Source organism: Microchirus variegatus (genome assembly GCF_963457635.1).
Source record: "Microchirus variegatus genome assembly, chromosome: 13".
Lineage (NCBI taxonomy): Eukaryota > Metazoa > Chordata > Actinopteri > Pleuronectiformes > Soleidae > Microchirus > Microchirus variegatus.
Window position 1 is genome coordinate 23710876 of NC_139814.1, and position 17647 is coordinate 23728522.

General features: G+C 42.2%; 1 protein-coding gene across 2 annotated transcripts; it reads right to left on the reverse strand.

Moving 5' to 3' along the window:
• Window positions 1–6946: 6946 nt before the first annotated feature.
• On the reverse strand, window positions 6947–14014 carry ppp1r10 (protein phosphatase 1, regulatory subunit 10). 2 transcript variants are annotated; one of them, XM_083900252.1, is made up of 16 exons: window positions 13906–14014; window positions 13714–13800; window positions 11988–12123; window positions 11853–11904; window positions 11679–11768; window positions 11451–11579; window positions 11257–11362; window positions 11030–11133; window positions 10389–10516; window positions 10119–10278; window positions 9873–10016; window positions 9462–9784; window positions 9122–9340; window positions 8573–8696; window positions 8102–8479; window positions 6947–7114 (listed from the first exon to the last, which is right to left on the reverse strand). In XM_083900252.1, the coding sequence occupies exons 1-16, from the start codon at window positions 14010–14012 to the stop codon at window positions 6954–6956; spliced, it is 2448 nt and encodes an 815-aa protein (XP_083756378.1). In that variant the 5' UTR covers window positions 14013–14014; the 3' UTR covers window positions 6947–6953. The 2 variants fall into 2 exon arrangements, with proteins under 2 accessions (XP_083756378.1, XP_083756379.1); XM_083900253.1 differs by having other exon boundaries at window positions 9122–9343.
• Between the last annotated feature and the right edge of the window lie 3633 nt (window positions 14015–17647).

Sequence of the window (17647 nt, forward strand, 5' to 3'; positions counted from 1 at the left end):
TTGAGTGCACACATGCAGACAAGACATGACGAGCAGTGATAACCATTGATAATAACTGTATGCTAATGCTTCCATGTCTTCCCTGTCTGTAAGACGCTACACACACTGGATGACTCTGGTCTATAAGGCTCTTCTCAGCTTGGTCCCTGCTTATTTAAGCACTTTTCTTCAGAGAACCAGAAGCCACTACGTCTTGCGTTCAAATGACATTTTGCACTTGTCTGCTCCACGTGTTCGGACCCAAATGGGGAAAAACGCTTTCAGTTTCTCTGCCCCTGCTGCTTGGAATACTGCTTTCTGCTCCATCTTAAAAGAAAAGACAACAGAAATCCTTTGAACAGTGTCTATGTTCTTAAATTGTTACTGTGATCACAACTCCTGCACTTTATGTTTATCTAGTTGCACTTTTATATTTCAATGTTTTGTTTTGTATATGTTGCATTTCCTGCTTCTTATTTAACTTTTGATGTGTGCTGCTGCCTTTCTTGGCCAGGTCACCCTTGTGAAAGAGATCTTGATCTCAATGGGTCTTTTATCTGGTTAAATAAAGGTTTAATAAATAAAAACACATATGTAAAAGTACAAAGCAGCAACAAAAAGATGGAAAAATTAATATAAAAATAATTGTCGCTGGCAGTTTAGTTAATTTTCATTAATTAGCTCATATAGTCGTGCATATGTTACATCTTTGTTTTGTGGCATTAACTTATCGGCGGCATGGAGAGAATATTTTAACTGAGAGATTCAAAGTGGATTGTGTTTTTTATCTGCAGGCATCTCAACAGTCTCCTGGGGCTCGTGCATCAGCAGGCTCAGCTCATCAATGGCAGCTTTGTTTTCCTCCTCACTCTGCTCTGCTCTGCTCTGCGCCTCCTGGCAACCAAATCTGCCTCTCACTGACTCAATCAGTCCATTCACTGCTGCTGCTGCTGCTGCACTTCCTGCATCGTGACGCAGTTTCACTTCCCAACTGTCCACAGCAGACTCTCCCTCAACTCAACTGAACACACACTCCTGCACAACCTGAACGACTGCTGTCACCACACACCTGTAGTGTGTGTGTGTGTGTGTGTGTGTGTGTGTGTGTGTGTGTGTGTGTGTGTGTGTGTGTGTGTGTGTGTGTGTGTGTGTGTGTGTGTGTGTGTGTGTGGAAGCCACCTGTTGTTAGCTAAACATGTCAGCGTCATAAAATAATCAGGTGGAGTACAGACATATTCTACTCAAGTAAAAGTACCACTATTTTGATAGTGTTTTACTGAAGTAAAAGTACTCTAGTCTATAAATTTAGTACTAGTAAAAGTTACTTAAGTACCTTTTTAACAATGTTGGGGTTCTTTCTTGTGTTGTCCAAAAAGGACAAGGGAACACAAATCTCACATGAATTGGGTCAAAATGGGTCAAAGGTCACAAAAACTTTCGCACTCGCTCAGGGACCTTAATTAACACCAATTCACCTGTCCTCATTATTCACCTGTCCTCATCATTCACCTGTCCTCATCGTTCACCTGTCCTCATCTTCATTCACCTGTCTTCATCGTTTACCTGTTCTCATCGTTCACCTGTCCTCATCGTTCACCTGTCCTCATCTTCATTCACCTGTCTTCATCGTTCACCTGTTCTCATCATTCACCTGTCCTCATCATTCACCTGTCCCTGTCCTCATCCTTCACCTGTCCTCATCGTTCACCTGTCCTCATCGTTCACCTGTCCTCATCGTTCACCTGTCCTCATCTTTCACCTGTCTTCATCGTTCACCTGTCCTCATCGTTCACCTGTCCTCATCGTTCACCTGTCCTCATCGTTCACCTGTCCTCATCGTTCACCTGTCCTCATCATTCACCTGTCCTCATCATTCATCTGTCCTTATCATTCACCTGTCCTCATCATTCACCTGTCATCAAACATTTACCTGTCTGTCCTCATCATTCACCTGTCCTCATCATTCACCTGTCCTCAAACATTTACCTGTCTGTCCTCATCATTCACCTGTCCTGTCCTCCTCATGTCCTCATCACATCAGTCACCTGTCAACATCATGTCCTCATCATTGACTTGTCATCATTCACCTGTCTGTCCTCATCATTCACCTGTCTGTCCTCACCTCCTGTTGACATCGTCCATGAAGGACAGTTGTTGACAGTCTTGTTTATTTTTATACATATTCAACCATGAGCAACAACATTTCTTTCACTTTACTGAGTAGAATTGAAAAAAGTCTAAGTCTGAGTCAGTGAGTGAGCAGGTGCAGTGAAGTCTTCACGTCTGTGTTTTAGTGACTGAGGTCAGTCCAGCTTCAAACACTGACAGCAGATCTTTCCATTAACATACACATCTACAGTAACAGGAAGTGAAGAGTGAGAGCTAATATGGGCTGAGAGTAGTTTGTTTACTGGCTGCCTGCCAGTCTCTAATTCTCTTCACATATTCGTTTCCCGTAAGGTCAATGAACATAGATCATGGAAAATAAAATAGTCCTGTAGTAACATGTACACGTCCTGTTTATTTATATAATTGTGTTTCATAAAGGTGGGAATTGCTACATCACTACTAACACACAACGTTCAAAGAATGTTCCCCTAAGGTTCTCCTGAGGTTACCAAAAACTTACTATGTATATACATTATTAACTATACTAACTATGGTTGTGATCAAGTAACATTAGAGGAACATTCTCGGAACCTTTAGAGAACGTTCTCCAAAGGTTGTATGAAGGTATGGGAACGCTCTGGGAACTGAATGTGCAACCAAAAACGAATGTTAGGGGAACGTTAAGAAAACACTCTGTGTCAACCACAGGAGAACCTAGGGGGGAACCTTCAGGGAATGTTCCGGCAACCAAAAGGTAACATTTACTGGAACGTTCTGGGAACCTTTAGAGAAAGTTCTCCAAAGGTTGTATGAAGGTTGTGACAAAGTCCAACGTCCAAGGAACATTCTGGGAACCAAATGTGTTCCAACCTCAGGAGAACCTAGGAGAGAACCTTCAAGGAATGTTCCCGCAACCAAAAGGTAACGTTTCCAGAACGTTCTGGGAACCTTTAGAGAAAGTTCTCCAAAGGTTGTATGAAGGTTGTGACAAAGTCCAACGTCCAAGGAACATTCTGGGAACCAAATGTGTTCCAACCTCAGGAGAACCTGGGGGGAACCTTCAGGGAATGTTTTTCTGGCAACCAAAAGGTAACGTTTCCCGGAACGTTCTGGGAACCTTTAGAGAAAGTTCTCCAAAGGTTGTATGAAGGTTGTGACAAAGTCCAACGTCCAAGGAACATTCTGGTAACCAAATGTGTTCCAACCTCAGGAGAACCTAGGGGAGAACCTTGAGGGAACACTCCAACAACCAAAAGCTAACATGCTAAAGTAAAGCTCAATCATCTTATACTGTAGAAGGGTGTGGACCAATCCTGGTCCTGGTCCTGGTCCTGGTCCTGGTCCTGGTCCTGGTCCTGGTCCTGGTCCTGGTCCTGGTCCTGGTCCTGGTCCTGGTCCTCAAATGGGGCCTGTGGCCTGTGGGTCCATCAGTGTGACAGGTTTGATAGGCTGTTAGTTCTTTTGTATTCTGTTAAAAGCACTGTGAGACATTTGTGGGTGATATATGACATAATGTTGACCTTAGAAACAAATAATTATATTGGGCACCTTATAATAATTTGTTTGTGTGTATTTATAATAAAAATACACACAAACACGGTGTATTTTTTTAAATACTGTGCACTTGTGTTACACACTTTGAGGTCGACGAAGCACAGGTACGACCAAAATTATTATACCGCTCGTTCTTTTATTATCATTTTAATGTACTTTTTGATTTACTAACCAAGTTTCTTGGTTTTAAAAAATGTCTGTCATTGAACTGTCCTGCTGTAGATGTTTCTCCTGATTCTAGGACCAGATCATCACGAAGCTGAAGCTAACGAGCCGTTCATTAGAATCAGGTGAAACATCTCAGGCCCAAAACACCCAGTTCATCACTGTTTCTTGTGCCTTTGTATAGAGACTAATTATTTGATTCCTGTTTCCGGATGTTATATATCAACTGTTTGCTCGTGTAATTTTCCGTACACACACACACACACACACACACACACACAGGGCAAATGTACGCAGTCGATGTTTAATGTTACGTGGGCCTCAGAACCAGGATGTGGGAGCAGGTTTTTAATGCTGAGGTGTCCTTAAAGGCGTCCTTAAAGGTGTCCCAACGCGCCGCGGCTCCCTCTCTCTCCGTCAGCGTGTTGTCACAGCACCATGGTCAATATTTAAACTACAGGGCAGAGTCAAAGGCCGCTCCTATTTAACACTTTCACATTCGCCAGCTGCACTCGGCCCCGCCCTGACAACACGGATCTCACGCTCACTGCACACACACACACACACACACACACACACACACACAGACACACACACACATGCTCAATAGGATGCAACTACCTGGTGTGAAGCACAATGCAGTGGCTCATGAACACATGAACACATGAACACATGAATCCACCTTCAGATAAAGCTGAGAAACACTAACACACACGTGTTTGTCTTTAGAAAAGTCAAACAGTGCTTTCACTGGTTCACGTCACACTACAGTTCTTTTGTCCTTCCAATGCACGAGTGAACATTCACTGCAACAACGTCATAAACCTCATTCATTCATTCATTCATTCATTTATTACTTCCTTATAAGGGTTGTAAGGAGGTCAAATTGTTCAAATTAAGAGTAAACTTAAAATAGTTACGACACCGCTGTGTTTGTTTGATTCACATTCATTCATTCATTTATTCATTCGTTCATTACAGAGTGTATTTTATTTTTGTTTTTTCAGATCTTTTACTCATAAATCTTGTTATAATCGACAGAAACACAGTGAAGATGCAGTGCAGGGCTTTTATTTCGAGTCATTTAGACGTCAACGTTTTTGTCACTTGTTGTTTTATTCACTCTGTTTACTAATCCGAGTGATTGAAAAATTTTCAATCACTCGGATTAGTAAACAGAGTGAATAATCCTGAAAAAAACATTTAATGTTAATATTTTTAATCACTATTCGCCAATTTGATGTCTCCAAATTTCAACACGAAGAGATTTAGTGAGTGCTTTAACACACTTCCCATCATGATTTACGTGTATAAAATATGTATTCCTTTTTCCATTTGAACCTCCTTTACACAGTGTGAACAAATACAGCCTTCAAAACTGGACAAAATCCATCTGTTGAGTTTCCTCAGGGACTCACCGGCCTACGTGTTTTAGAGGTTTCACCCGCTCCAACACACCTGGTTCAAATAAACAGGTCGTTATCGAGCTTCTGCAGAGCTCAATAATGACGAGGTGGACATTTAAATCAGGTGTGTGGGTTGAGAAACACCGGACAATGCTCGTCTATATGTTAAAATGTGCACTGTAGGACCAGAAATCCTGCATTTATCCTAAAATCACACAAACGCACACCGTCGTTTATATTTGGGCATTTATTTAATACACTGTGTACAAAAAAAATTCAACTGAAAATATGATTTTAAAAAATACAGGAGGTGAAGGAGAGCAACGGAAGAAAAAACTTGACATTCTTACAGTCCCACAAGAGACACAACGGTCATTGTTTTCACAGAAAACGTTCAAAAAATTGGCTGACCTCCCTCATCATCATCATCATCATCATCCGACTCTTTAACACTGACAGTATAAACCCCCTGCGTGGGTTCAGGAGGGAGAGCACAGAAGATACAGGCAGCAGGACCAACGGTGTGATGGAGCATGATTGTTGCGCACACACACACACACACACTCTCTCACATTCTTGTACTTGTACTGCATACTGAGGACCGGGTTGCTGACAAAGTGAGGAGCAGCATTTCCACTTTATAAATCAACCCCAATTACCAAATATCTACTTCACGAATGGCATCTATAAAGAACTACTGGGTGCAGTACCGTAACATGTCTGCAGGTGGAGCCCCCAGAGCAAAACGTGTTTAGCAACGGTTTTCGTACCAAATTGAGGACCTCGGTTAAAAACAAGAGCATAGCATAGTTTACAACCTAAGGAAGTGATTTGAATGAAAACAAAGTGAGGACCGGCCAAAATGTCCTCACTTCGTAAAAATGACCTCACTTTGTTGGTTAAAAACCCTCACTGGTCCTCGGTATGGCACAAGTACAAAAACACACACACACACAGAGTCAGTGCACACGTGTGTGTGGGGGGAAGCTTACACACAACAACACGCACATCACTGTTGCTTCTCTTCACAACCAAAGAAAAACAAAAAATACGCAGGACCTTCTTTTATACTCATCAGGTCACTTTTCATGGGCTGGGCGGGATAAAGCTGTTTGATACCAGGTAGTTCTTTTTCAGTCTCTTATATTAATAAATCATAGCTGTGGCTTAACTCTATTGGCCTTTGTCTTCATAAAGTGCTTTTTTTTTAATATATATAATTCTTCTTCTGACTCAAACCTGGCCAATCCAAAAAAAAAAAAAAAAAAAGGGGGGGGGGGGGAATATGAAAGCAACATCACATTGTAGGTAAACGGTACAAAAGCCACGACGACAAAAGAAATGTATTCACATGGAAAGAAAAAGGAGGGGGGAAGGCTTGCTTTCTGCTGAGGAGGAGACTTCCATTTTGGTCAACCGACTAACTGGTTTGGAAAAGTGACTGAGCACATCGAGTCTCTGTTAGAAATGATCGAAATATAAAGAAAAACGCAGTTCCATTAGTGATCACCTGACAGGCGTAACGCTCCGCAGTGACTCCTTTTTTCCTTGAAAGAGTTCACTTCTGCAGGACTTCACTCACACACACTCTCACACACACACACACACACACACACACACACACACACACACTGTAGGATCCAGCGTCCTACTCCCGTTCTTTTGATCAGAGAGAGCGGCTCCTCGGAAAAAGAGGTCAGCAGTTGACAAGACTTGATCCCGTTGGCACAGCGGCGCCACCTAGTGTCCGTGCTGCGGGTGCTGGTTGTGTTGGTTGTGCGCCGGGTGGTTCGGCGGCAGCGGCGGCCCGTTGACGCCCGGGTGGTAGAAGGCGCAGTTGTTCTCGTAGCGGCAGCTGCCCTTCATCATGAAGTGGCGACACACGGGCCTCTTGGACATGTCTGAGGGGAGAGAGGAGACGACGGCGTTACAATCACAAATACGTACAATAACAAACAATAACAAACTGGAGCTGAAACGATTAATCGATTACTAGATTAATCGTCAACTACTTTGATCATCGATTTGAAGCTTTTATCGTGATTAAAACAAGATTTCTGATCGTTTTGACTTCTTCAATGTGGATATTTTCTTTGTTTCTTTGCTCCACGTAACAAAGAAATCATTAAAACTGAACCATTTTGGTTTGTGGACAAAACAAGACATTCAAGAACTTTATGGACCAAACGATTCATCGGGAAAATAATCGACAGATTAAACGATAATTGTTGCTAGCTTTTCATTATTTCAAATAAATGGACCTGAAAGTACTGATTTTTAATTGTTATATAGAGTACAATTGCTTTTAAACCTGCAGCTGTAATACAGGTGAAATAGCATTAACCAACACTGCCCCCTGCTGGAAGCAGCTCATAATGGCTATTAAACCTGCCCCAACAAATAAAGTCACAATAATCCTTTCATCTCCCTGTCATAATTTGTAGTTTTTTTAATGTGTATATAAAATGTAAAAAGTATGCACTTTTAAAAACAGTATCTTTATGATCTGGAAATAAAGCTTATTTGTTTTTAAGTGCTCTTTTAGCTTCTTTTATTTCTGTGAAGCACATACACATAAATGCCCCTTGCCTAAAAGTGCCTATAATAAAATTAAATAGGTATTGTTGACAAAAATGTCTTATTTAATTTATGTGAAGGTCCAATTAATGCTCATTTTGGCAAATTGTACTGAATTCATCATCGTTCTCATTCAAAAACTGCCGAGTTGAAGTTATGGTCCATAATTAGTTTCTAAAACACTTATCTTTATTCACAGAATAAGGATTTCAACAAATAACATAAAAAATAAATAAAATAAAAAAGTGGTCCACAAACTCAAGCTTTAATCAACACTCTGTTGTGATGACAAAGACCAATGTTCCATGTACCGTTCATGTTGTTGTGTCCTCCTCTGGGTCCTCCCCGTCCTCGCCCCCTGAAGCCACCCGGCTCTCCTCCTCTGCCGCGGCCTCCCCGGTGGAAGTGGCCCCCTCTGTGGGGGCCTCCCCTCATGGAGTCGTCTCCCCAGTAGTTGCCGTTGTCTCCGCGGCCCTGGCCCGGAGGCGGGCCCATCATGCGTGGGCCTCCGCCGGGGTTGAACGGCGGGCCGTGGTTGTGCGGGGGCGGCGGGTGGTTGAAGCGGGGGCCGCCGGGCGGGTTGTTGGGCGGGTAGCCGCCGTTCATTGGCATCTGCATGTGCATGTTCATGTTGTTCATGTTGTTCATGTTGTTCATGCCTGGGCCGTGACCAAGTAAACCTGGGTTAACTGCAGAGAAAAGAGGAAAAACGGGGTTGTTAAAAACATGAAATTAGCAAAAACGTGGACAGGGAAAAAGGTGGATCAGGAGTGTAGCGCTACCTGGTGGAGGTCCACCCTGGTTCTGGTTCTGCGTCTGCTGCAGGGAGCCGAGCAGCTGTTTGATCTTGTCCGAGAAGTCGGGCTGTTTGATCAGGTCTTCCGTCGACTGGTTACCAGAAGCACCCTGATATGAGAAGAAAGAATACAATTAGATATTTTACATCCAGAAACACAGCATATAATATAATATTAAACTAGTGTTGTGGACCGTACGCTAACGTTGACGCTGCTAACCGCCATTAACGTTAGCGCACGGTAACGAATGGCACGGAAAAGAACGCCTGTGACGTCATGTTTACGTGCCGCATGGAGTCCGGGCACCGTTTACCAGTTAGCTCCGTTAGCTCCTTTAGCAGCACTACAAATAACTAGCGTACATGTGTACTACGTGTGTGCCTCTGTTTTTAAAGTTTAGCGTTACGTTAGCATGGCGTCACGTGCGTCTTTTTCTGGTCAGTCGTCATGCGTTAACGGAGGTTAACGGTGCGTTTCCATGCCAGCAACTACGTAAAGGTGGACTATGTGGCTCCACCGGCGCTTTGTATTTACCATGATGGACGAGAGCAGCTCCTGCACGTTGACAGAGGGAGGTATGGGGTTGCTGACGTTGTTGGAGGACTGCGGGCTCCGCGAGCTGGTGCTCAGGTTGCCCATGAGGTTCGCGAGGACCGGCGGCAGCTTGGAGCTCTCGTTTGCGGCCAAGGCGGAGCCCTGCTGCGGCGTGGTGTCCATGGGCTCGGCGTAGCTGTCGTCCTGCATGGACGAGTCCTGCTGGAATGACAAGCGGAAGGTGATGAGTGAGTGTGCGATTGATTGTGTTTATTCTCAGCTCCAAATTTGGGATTAGTATATCAGTCCTAATGTGTGTGTGTGTGTGTGAGATACTAACCTCATCCAGAGGAATGATACGAGGAGGCATGGGCTCGTACGGCTCTGGGTCTGGTTCCTGCGGCGCATCGGGCACGCTCTCTTTGCTGAGGAAGATCTCCTGCAGGATGCCCATCTCGCGATCCCTCTGGGTGAACTTCTCCGTGCTGTTGGCGCCGTGCGACACCAGGCTGCCGGGCAGCGTCAGGGGTCGAGGCGGCGTCCAGGGAACCCTCTCCTCCATGGTGTCGTGGGAGAGTCGGCGGGCCATCTCAAACGTCTGCCTGTCCATCATCAGCTCTCGTTTCGCGGCCTCGCCGAAGTCCTTGATCTTGTTTACGTTAACTGTGAAAGTGGGTGAAGTGACATCATTAATAACTGATTTTCGTTAACATTTTTTTTTAACAAACATCTAACTTAAAACACAAGTTACCTCTTTCCGTCTCGTCCAGATCAAAGTAGAAGTAGTGTTTGAGCTGCTCCTCCTCGGCCCAGTGAACAATCTTCTTCTTCTTGCCCTTCTTGGTCAAGCTTTCTTCTTCACCGCGTGGTTCTGCCAGAGCGTTGGGTTTCTCACCTACACATAGTTATTAAGATAATGAAGATAGAATTAGAACAGGGGAAAAACATAAAGCTAAAGGTGTGTACTTTTTCAAACTTGTCAAGAAGTAGATCTTACTGTTGTCAGACGCCTCGGGGTCCTCAGAGGGAACTGGAGTCCCGGGCTGCTCTGGCTCTTGGTTTTCGTCTGTGGGAGTGCTGGAGGCGGCGGCGTCTGGAGACGACGGCTTCACAGTCGACGAAGAATATACGGACGGCTTGCCGTCAAAGGGATTCGCCTGAGGACAAGAGAGGAACGAGGGTGATTTTAAAAACTGTGTTTGCTGTCAAAAAAGGTATTGACCTTTGTTAAGCTCATCAATCATCACGTCATCAGTACTTTCCGTACCTTGTTGGATGTGGGGGACACGGCCTTGGTGCTTGTTGGAGCACCCGCGCCGGATTTCTTCTTCTTAATCTTAATCCCCGGAACTGGGGCCGAGTTCAGTGCGTCTAGGAATCCGGTGGCCTCCATCGCTGCAGAAGCAAGACAAGACAAAAGTTAACACAACCACAAACCCCAGCATCTCATTGACATACACTACTATTACTATTTAAGTTTGGGGTCGCCTATACAATTTTTTTCCGTTAAAAGTCGCACTTTTATTCATCAAAAGAGTTGCAAAATGAGTAGAAAATATAGTCAAGACAAACTTGGCTTTTGTCAAAGAGCAAGCAAAACTGTTTTCAGCTGTGCTAAAATTGCACAAGGGTTTTCAAATCCTCCAATAGCCTACTAACGCCATTAGCAAACACAATGTACCATTAGAACACTGGAACTGGTCCTCTATACACCTATGTACATATTCCATTAAAAAAAAGATGTTTGCAGCTAGAATGGTCGTTTACCACATTAACAATGTATAGAGTGTATTTCTGATTCTTTTAATGTTATATTCATTGCTTTTCCTTCCAAAATAAGGACATTTCTAAGTGACCCCAAACTTTTGAACGGCAGTGTATTGCTCACGTGTGATGTTTGAAACTCACGTTGTGCTGGAATGATCTTGACTTTAATTTCTTTGGCAGAGTTTGACGGCATGTTGAGTGGTTTGTATTTCTTCTCCTGCGGTGGATTTTCTGCTGGCCCAGCGCTGCTGATGGACAACAACAAATATAAGGAAACTACTGACACTGGCCACCAGGGGGCAGTAACGAGCACAGTGCACGAATATCGTATACAATATACAAACAAGGAAGATGGTGTGCAACAGTACCTGTGCCTCTTTAGGAGCGGAGGCTTGATGTTGTACTTGTCACCCAGTGGTGGCGCTACAGGCACCTTCTTAGCAGGGGCAGGGTTTGGCGTGTCTATCTCCAGTCCTACACACAACACAAAACAATTATTATAAACGCACAATACGACATATTCAGAGCCAACGACGTCACCACGTGTAACATTATTTTTTACCTATAGAGCGGATCTTAGCGTGACTGGGTGCGTGGGCTTTAGGTTTCTCCTTCTTCTTGTCCTCCTCTACGATCTTCTCCTTCACATCCCGTACCGGCATCTTGCTCTCCTCTTTCTTCTTTTTCTTATCTGTCGGATAAATATTCCAAAAAAGGAAAAAAAAAAGTTAGAAACAGTCGCCAGAGGAAGCCACAGACAAAAACAGAAGAGTGAAATGATCATCCCTACCAGCAGGAGAGTTGCCACTGGCTGCGACGCTCTGAGAGCGGATTATAGCCATCCAGCCATCCACGAGCACGGACGCCAACTTCCTAAGATCTAAATAAAAAGACAGGAACATTAGTATGGTACAGTGCATTCTGTTGAAGTGATTTTAGATTGTTGCTTCACAAGTCAACCGACCTTCTGTGTCTGCGCTCTTCGTGAGCTGCTTCACCAGCTTAGCTGTGTTGTTCTGGGAGAATAAGAAAGCAGACGTGTTAGCTACAGGTGTCTGTTGTTTAAAGTGCAAATTAATAAACTGACTGAGACCAGTACCTGTTTGAGGTGGTCCACTTTGAGAGGCAGCTTCTGCAGTGTGAGTAGGATGAGCTGCAGCAGAGGGGAGTTGTTGGTGGTTTTGGAGTAGGTGAGCCAGGAGTTGAGCAGCCTGTATCCTCCAACTCTGATAAACCTGGACGAAGGAGGAAGGAACAGGGGATTTTTTTTTAATAACGATGCAGATAATTGTTCCAGAAAACACTCTCTCACTTCATTAAAACCATAGATATACACAACAAGAAGGACAGAGAACAGATCGGTGCTAATAAGCAACAGCTAAGTGACGTTGTTTCAAGCGTCTCAGGCGAAAAACAAGCGACTTTTGCATGTTCCGAGTGATCAAATCTACTGAAAACACGACTTCAGTTGATCGTTGTTCAAAGACAGTGAGGTAAAAATACAATTACAATATAAATACAGTCAAATTACAAAAGTGCTTTGACAGACTACAAAAAACAGGGTAAACTCAGAACACTAAATAGAAATAATAGGTGATATTCGGGGAATTATCTTGCTTTTACTGAATTTGTTATTTCACGATGCTTTGCTTTTGTGTTTGTCTTGTTTCTAGGACTTCTAACTCTCTGCAAGGCATGACACTTTCTAACTTTTTAACCTGATGTATCCTTAAACTTTGGAAATTCTTCATCCAGAGGTTCTCCTAAAATGCAAATTGATGTACCTTAACAAATAACCCTTCTCCTGATACATGCTGTTACGCTTTTTCAACATCAAAAAACACTCAAGTGCATTTGAAAAATGTAATTTTGGTTGGACTAAGACAATAATAAGGGTTTAAAAAATTAGTTTGACTAAAATGGCGCTAGTCTTAGTCTTAGTCTCAGTCAGACTAAGAATTCATAGTCTGATGCATGTATACTCTTAGTCAGACTGAAGTCAGACTTGTCATGATCCATAGAGAATTATGGATTATAGAGAGATACAGCGCCACCTACAGAGGCAGAGTCAGAGGTACACGGCCAATAAAACTGTTTTCTCTTCCATGTGTACTCGGACTCGGCAAGCTGTCCGGTTGCCCGTCTTAGTCAGACTATGACAGTTTCTTTTCTCAACTGTGTTCTTTTCAAAAGTGCTGAATCAACTCAACGACAATTCTTTCCCTTCGTTTTACGCTCTCTGAAGTTGGCGCTAATTTGCCATTTTTGTTCGCTTACAAGGATCTGTCCTTTTGTTCTTGGTGTTTTATGACAGTTGGCTTTTCCTTTTAACCTCTTCGTCTTCATCCAATATCACAAGTAAAAAACAAGGTAAGTATTAATATATAAAAGGGATAATAATAAAAGGACAAAAGGATGACTGTATCGATCGCTTTGATGTGACTCCTGTCCATGGACAGTAGATTACTTATCCAAAGTCATCAAAGGCAAAGACTACTTTAAATTAGATTATATAGAAACTGTTAGAAACTGCAAACATGGCAGCCGCTCAAGGCAAAAATAAATAAATCAGTTCCTGTTTTCTCCATATTCCTCCCAATATGACCTGGTTTGACCTGCCATATTGTTGCAGCACTGTCTACTTCTGGATTTAACTCATCACCCATGGGCCCAACCCTTCTATATAATATTTTGCATATTACATTCAAATGTAATTTGCCATATTAGTTTGAAAACACATTTGTTCTTTTGTCAAATCTTCGAGGAACAAACACATCTTATATACACAAAATATAACAGTAATTTAATTTGAAATGACAACTCACCGGTTAAGAACGTCATGAGACTTCGTCTGGAGCAGGATGTTGAGGTACATACACCTGCTGACCATCTTAGTAGAAGCTTTCATGAGGCTGCAAATGAAAATCAGCAATTTAAAAAATGTGACGAGTCATAAACAAACAAAGTTATGTTAAAATAATGCATATAAACACCGTGTAAATATTTCTGTTCCTCACCTAAACACCTTCGGGACTCCCTCAAGGCTGCGGAGTTCTCCATCCTTTCCCAACAGAGCCTCCACACCTTTTAAAATCTGTCTGGGGTCCACTGGTCCACCTGCCATATCTGAAATAAAACACATGAAACAATAAGTTCATATGCCAACATGTCATGTGTGTATAAAATGTGCTATTATGTACAGTTTATTGCATTTCCTGATTACTGAAACGTCTGTTTTATGGTGGACTATTTGCCTGCCAAACTGGAAAAAGCTGCCGAATTCCACTGAATTAAGTCACGTCGTGGTTCAAAACCAGTCACGACACACATTAAAATTACAAAAACAAACACCCACAAGTGTAGCCTTTCACAATAGGCTTCCACATTCCACTTTAGAGTCAGTGAACCAACTGCACCGCACAATATCAAGGTCATTCCATCAACATCACGGCCTTTACCAAACACACAACATCTCAAAAGGTCAACAAGGTCTTCTTCAGACTCAATGAGGGTTTGGGCAGAATTCCTCCTCAGACTGGTAAACACCAAGATAGGGTTCAGAAGCAATTCTATAATGTGCCTTTTTACCATATTAGGGTACGACGACTTTGACCGTCGACCTGGACGCGGACGCACAACTTACTACACATTAAGACCGCATCGCTTCCTTCCAGCAACGCACCGAGTTTTCGCTCTCGCAGACACACGGTGCATCGCGGCTTTGGCTTTTGCTGCCTCATAGTTGTCATGAAAACGGACTTTCAGTTTCTTGACACTGGCTCGTCAAGAATGAAGACACTAGTTCGACAGTATTAGCAAAGGAACTCGCACTTGGAAATAGATGCATGTATTTTTTTAGTCTGGTGTTATGTTCAAGTATAGGCGATAACTTAACACTGCAATTGAGACTAGAAATTGACTTATATTAAACTTTCCTTTATCCTAAACACTCAAACAAGGATACTTAAGGGGAAAAAATGTTAGGTATAAAAAAGTATGTTACATTGAGACTAGAAATTGACTTGTATTGAACTTTTCTCTTTATCCTAAACACTCAAACAAAGATACTTAAGGGGAAAATTTTAAAATGTTAGGTTGAAAAAAAAGTATGTTACATTGAGACTAGAAATTGACTTGTATTGAACTTTTCTCTCTATCCAAAACACTCAAACAAGGATATTAAAGGGGGAAAAAATGTTAGGTTTTGACACTGCAAAAAGATGGGAAAATTTTTTTTCACTATAAACTATTTTTTATCCAAAAAACACAAAGATATTAATGGGTAAAAAAAGTTAGCTATATAACTCTTAACACAAACGTTAATGTTTTTTTAAATTATTTTTAGTTAAACTCATTAATCACGTCTGTATGTATTAAATGAAAATGGATAGGAAAAGTCAAGGTTTATGAGAAAGAGAGGAATATTGTCATGTTAGAAATAATTACTTGTTTTAATAGCACACACCCTGTGGAAAAAAGCTAACAACTGATGGGAGATTGAAAAAAAAAGCAATAATTTCACTATTAACATCTTAAAATCTCTGGTATGGAAGTCTGGTATCACACACCAGCGGCTTAAGGCATGATTCAAGTCATTAGTATGTTAAATAGTCGAGTGTTCTTTCTAAGGCATCTAAATAATAGAAGTGGTGGTAACATCAGTCATAATCTAGCAGCCACAGGTTACAAGTCAGGACACTTACTGCCACCTAGAGGCCACTCCATGTTCCCACATTGACACTGTACAGAAGAGCATTATATATTGAATTATTACAGCTGTTAACGCAGCATCACTAACAATGGCCGGCACTGCTGCATATTCATCTGCCTATAAAACAAAACTCTTTGACTAAAAAGGTACCAGATGTTTTCATGATTTCGGTAATTTTACAGTCCCATTGTCCTATTATACTATGAAGTCTGTGATCCAAAAATAGATTTAAATAAATGGCCATGATGAAAGAAATAACCTTTAGTGTTCATAGCATTAAATGCTTGGCCCAAACCATTTAAGCATGCATTGTTTTTTAAATGCTTTTTTTTCTATATATATATATATATAATGTCAGTTATTTTTGTTGTATTAGTATGTCAATTCCTGAGCAGAAACCTGCGATTCGAGTGGAAATCAATCCACGGGAATGTCATACTGTGAGGAATCAGTATAAGTCTTACCCGTGCAACTGTTGTAGTAGAAGTTTTATATAGTCTCAGACCTCCACAACACTGCAAATAACACAATCCCTGCAAATGTCACATTTGTCACACAAAGTCAGTGTTAATTAATTAATTGGCAAATAAGTAAATAAATAAATAAAACATGAACCCTGGTTCAGTTTGGGGGGAGAGAAGGTTACACTGAAAAACTAAATAAATGGATAAAAACAACGCCGACTGATCAGGAAAAGCCTAGATCCTGCAAAACAAAAATGTAAATTTTACAGCAGTTGAGCAATTAAGTGCACGACTACAAATGCTGTGTAATCAAGTAGACTGTGATCGGATCGCATAACGGTTAAAAACGCCCTCGGTTACATAAGGGCTGTTCAAGTTGTCTATAAAAGGCTTGCGTTTAACCTGACATCTGTCATAGCTGTGTGCAGTCTGCTCCTGCGGCTAAAGCTTCCCCGACAAAGGGAGGGAGGGAGGTGGATACCGACTGCTAATCAGAGCCCTCCCCCTCCGTTAACCACTTCGACGACGGCAGGCCAAACCCTCCAAAAACAGCAATGGCTTCTACAGCAAATAGCACACTACTGATGAGGGAAAGAAGACAAGGGAATTAGCATCAGGTTTCTCTACATAGCCCTATGCGCGCGGCAGGCGGAAAACGCGATTGACATCGGAATATAGTTGTTATGCAATAAAGAATTAGGACAAAAAAACAAAAGGAGAAAAAATAAAAAAAAACAAAAAAAAAACCAAATCCCAAAACGTCGCTTCGATGAGAGCGGTGCTGGCCGAACAATGCACACACAATGCTAGCTGTCCCCGAGAAGCAAACCACAACTAGTCCATCACAATCCCGACCACATCGCCCGAGTCATCCTGCAATCTTTATCCACAGATTGCCGCGTACATGGCGGGGGATTTTTTTCAGGAAAGTCCCTGCGCTATCTTTGTCAACATTTTTTTCGACACACAGTATTGTCCACAAATCCTCAAAGCTAATGCAATCTTTATGTGTAGATTGCGGTGAGTGTTAGTCCCGTGGAGCAGCCCCCTACAAAGCAGATTTGGCAGGCAAAAAAAGTCCGACTCCCTGACCTGGAATTTTCTGCTGTGCCTACGGCAATCTTTATGAACAGATTGCTTATGGTTATTTTAACGAATTAACATGCTATTTAAGGTAAATTTCGCCCATTTCGTCTCACACACAAAGAAACGGAGCACTGTGCTTCCGTCCGCTTTTCTGTGTGAGCTCATGCTATCACATTGCCTATTTTTGACCAAGCTGACTCACTGTGCCTGCTAGCCAGCTACTAGCTAGCCTATTGTCTACGGCTGATATATATTTTTTTTTACATTTGATGAATTTCGATTCAATTCGAGTTCAAAAACAACTTACTATTCATACAACAGATCTCCAGCGTCTCGGGATTATTATAACGTGCTTTTCGGGCACTTATAACTCTTATTTCATTAATTTATGTCGTCAACCTTCATGGTTTTAATATCAACTTAAGACTTCGTATGGGTGGGGCTGTGGTAGCTAGGAGCTAGCCTTTCCTTCAGGAACAAACTTGAGGCAAAAATAGT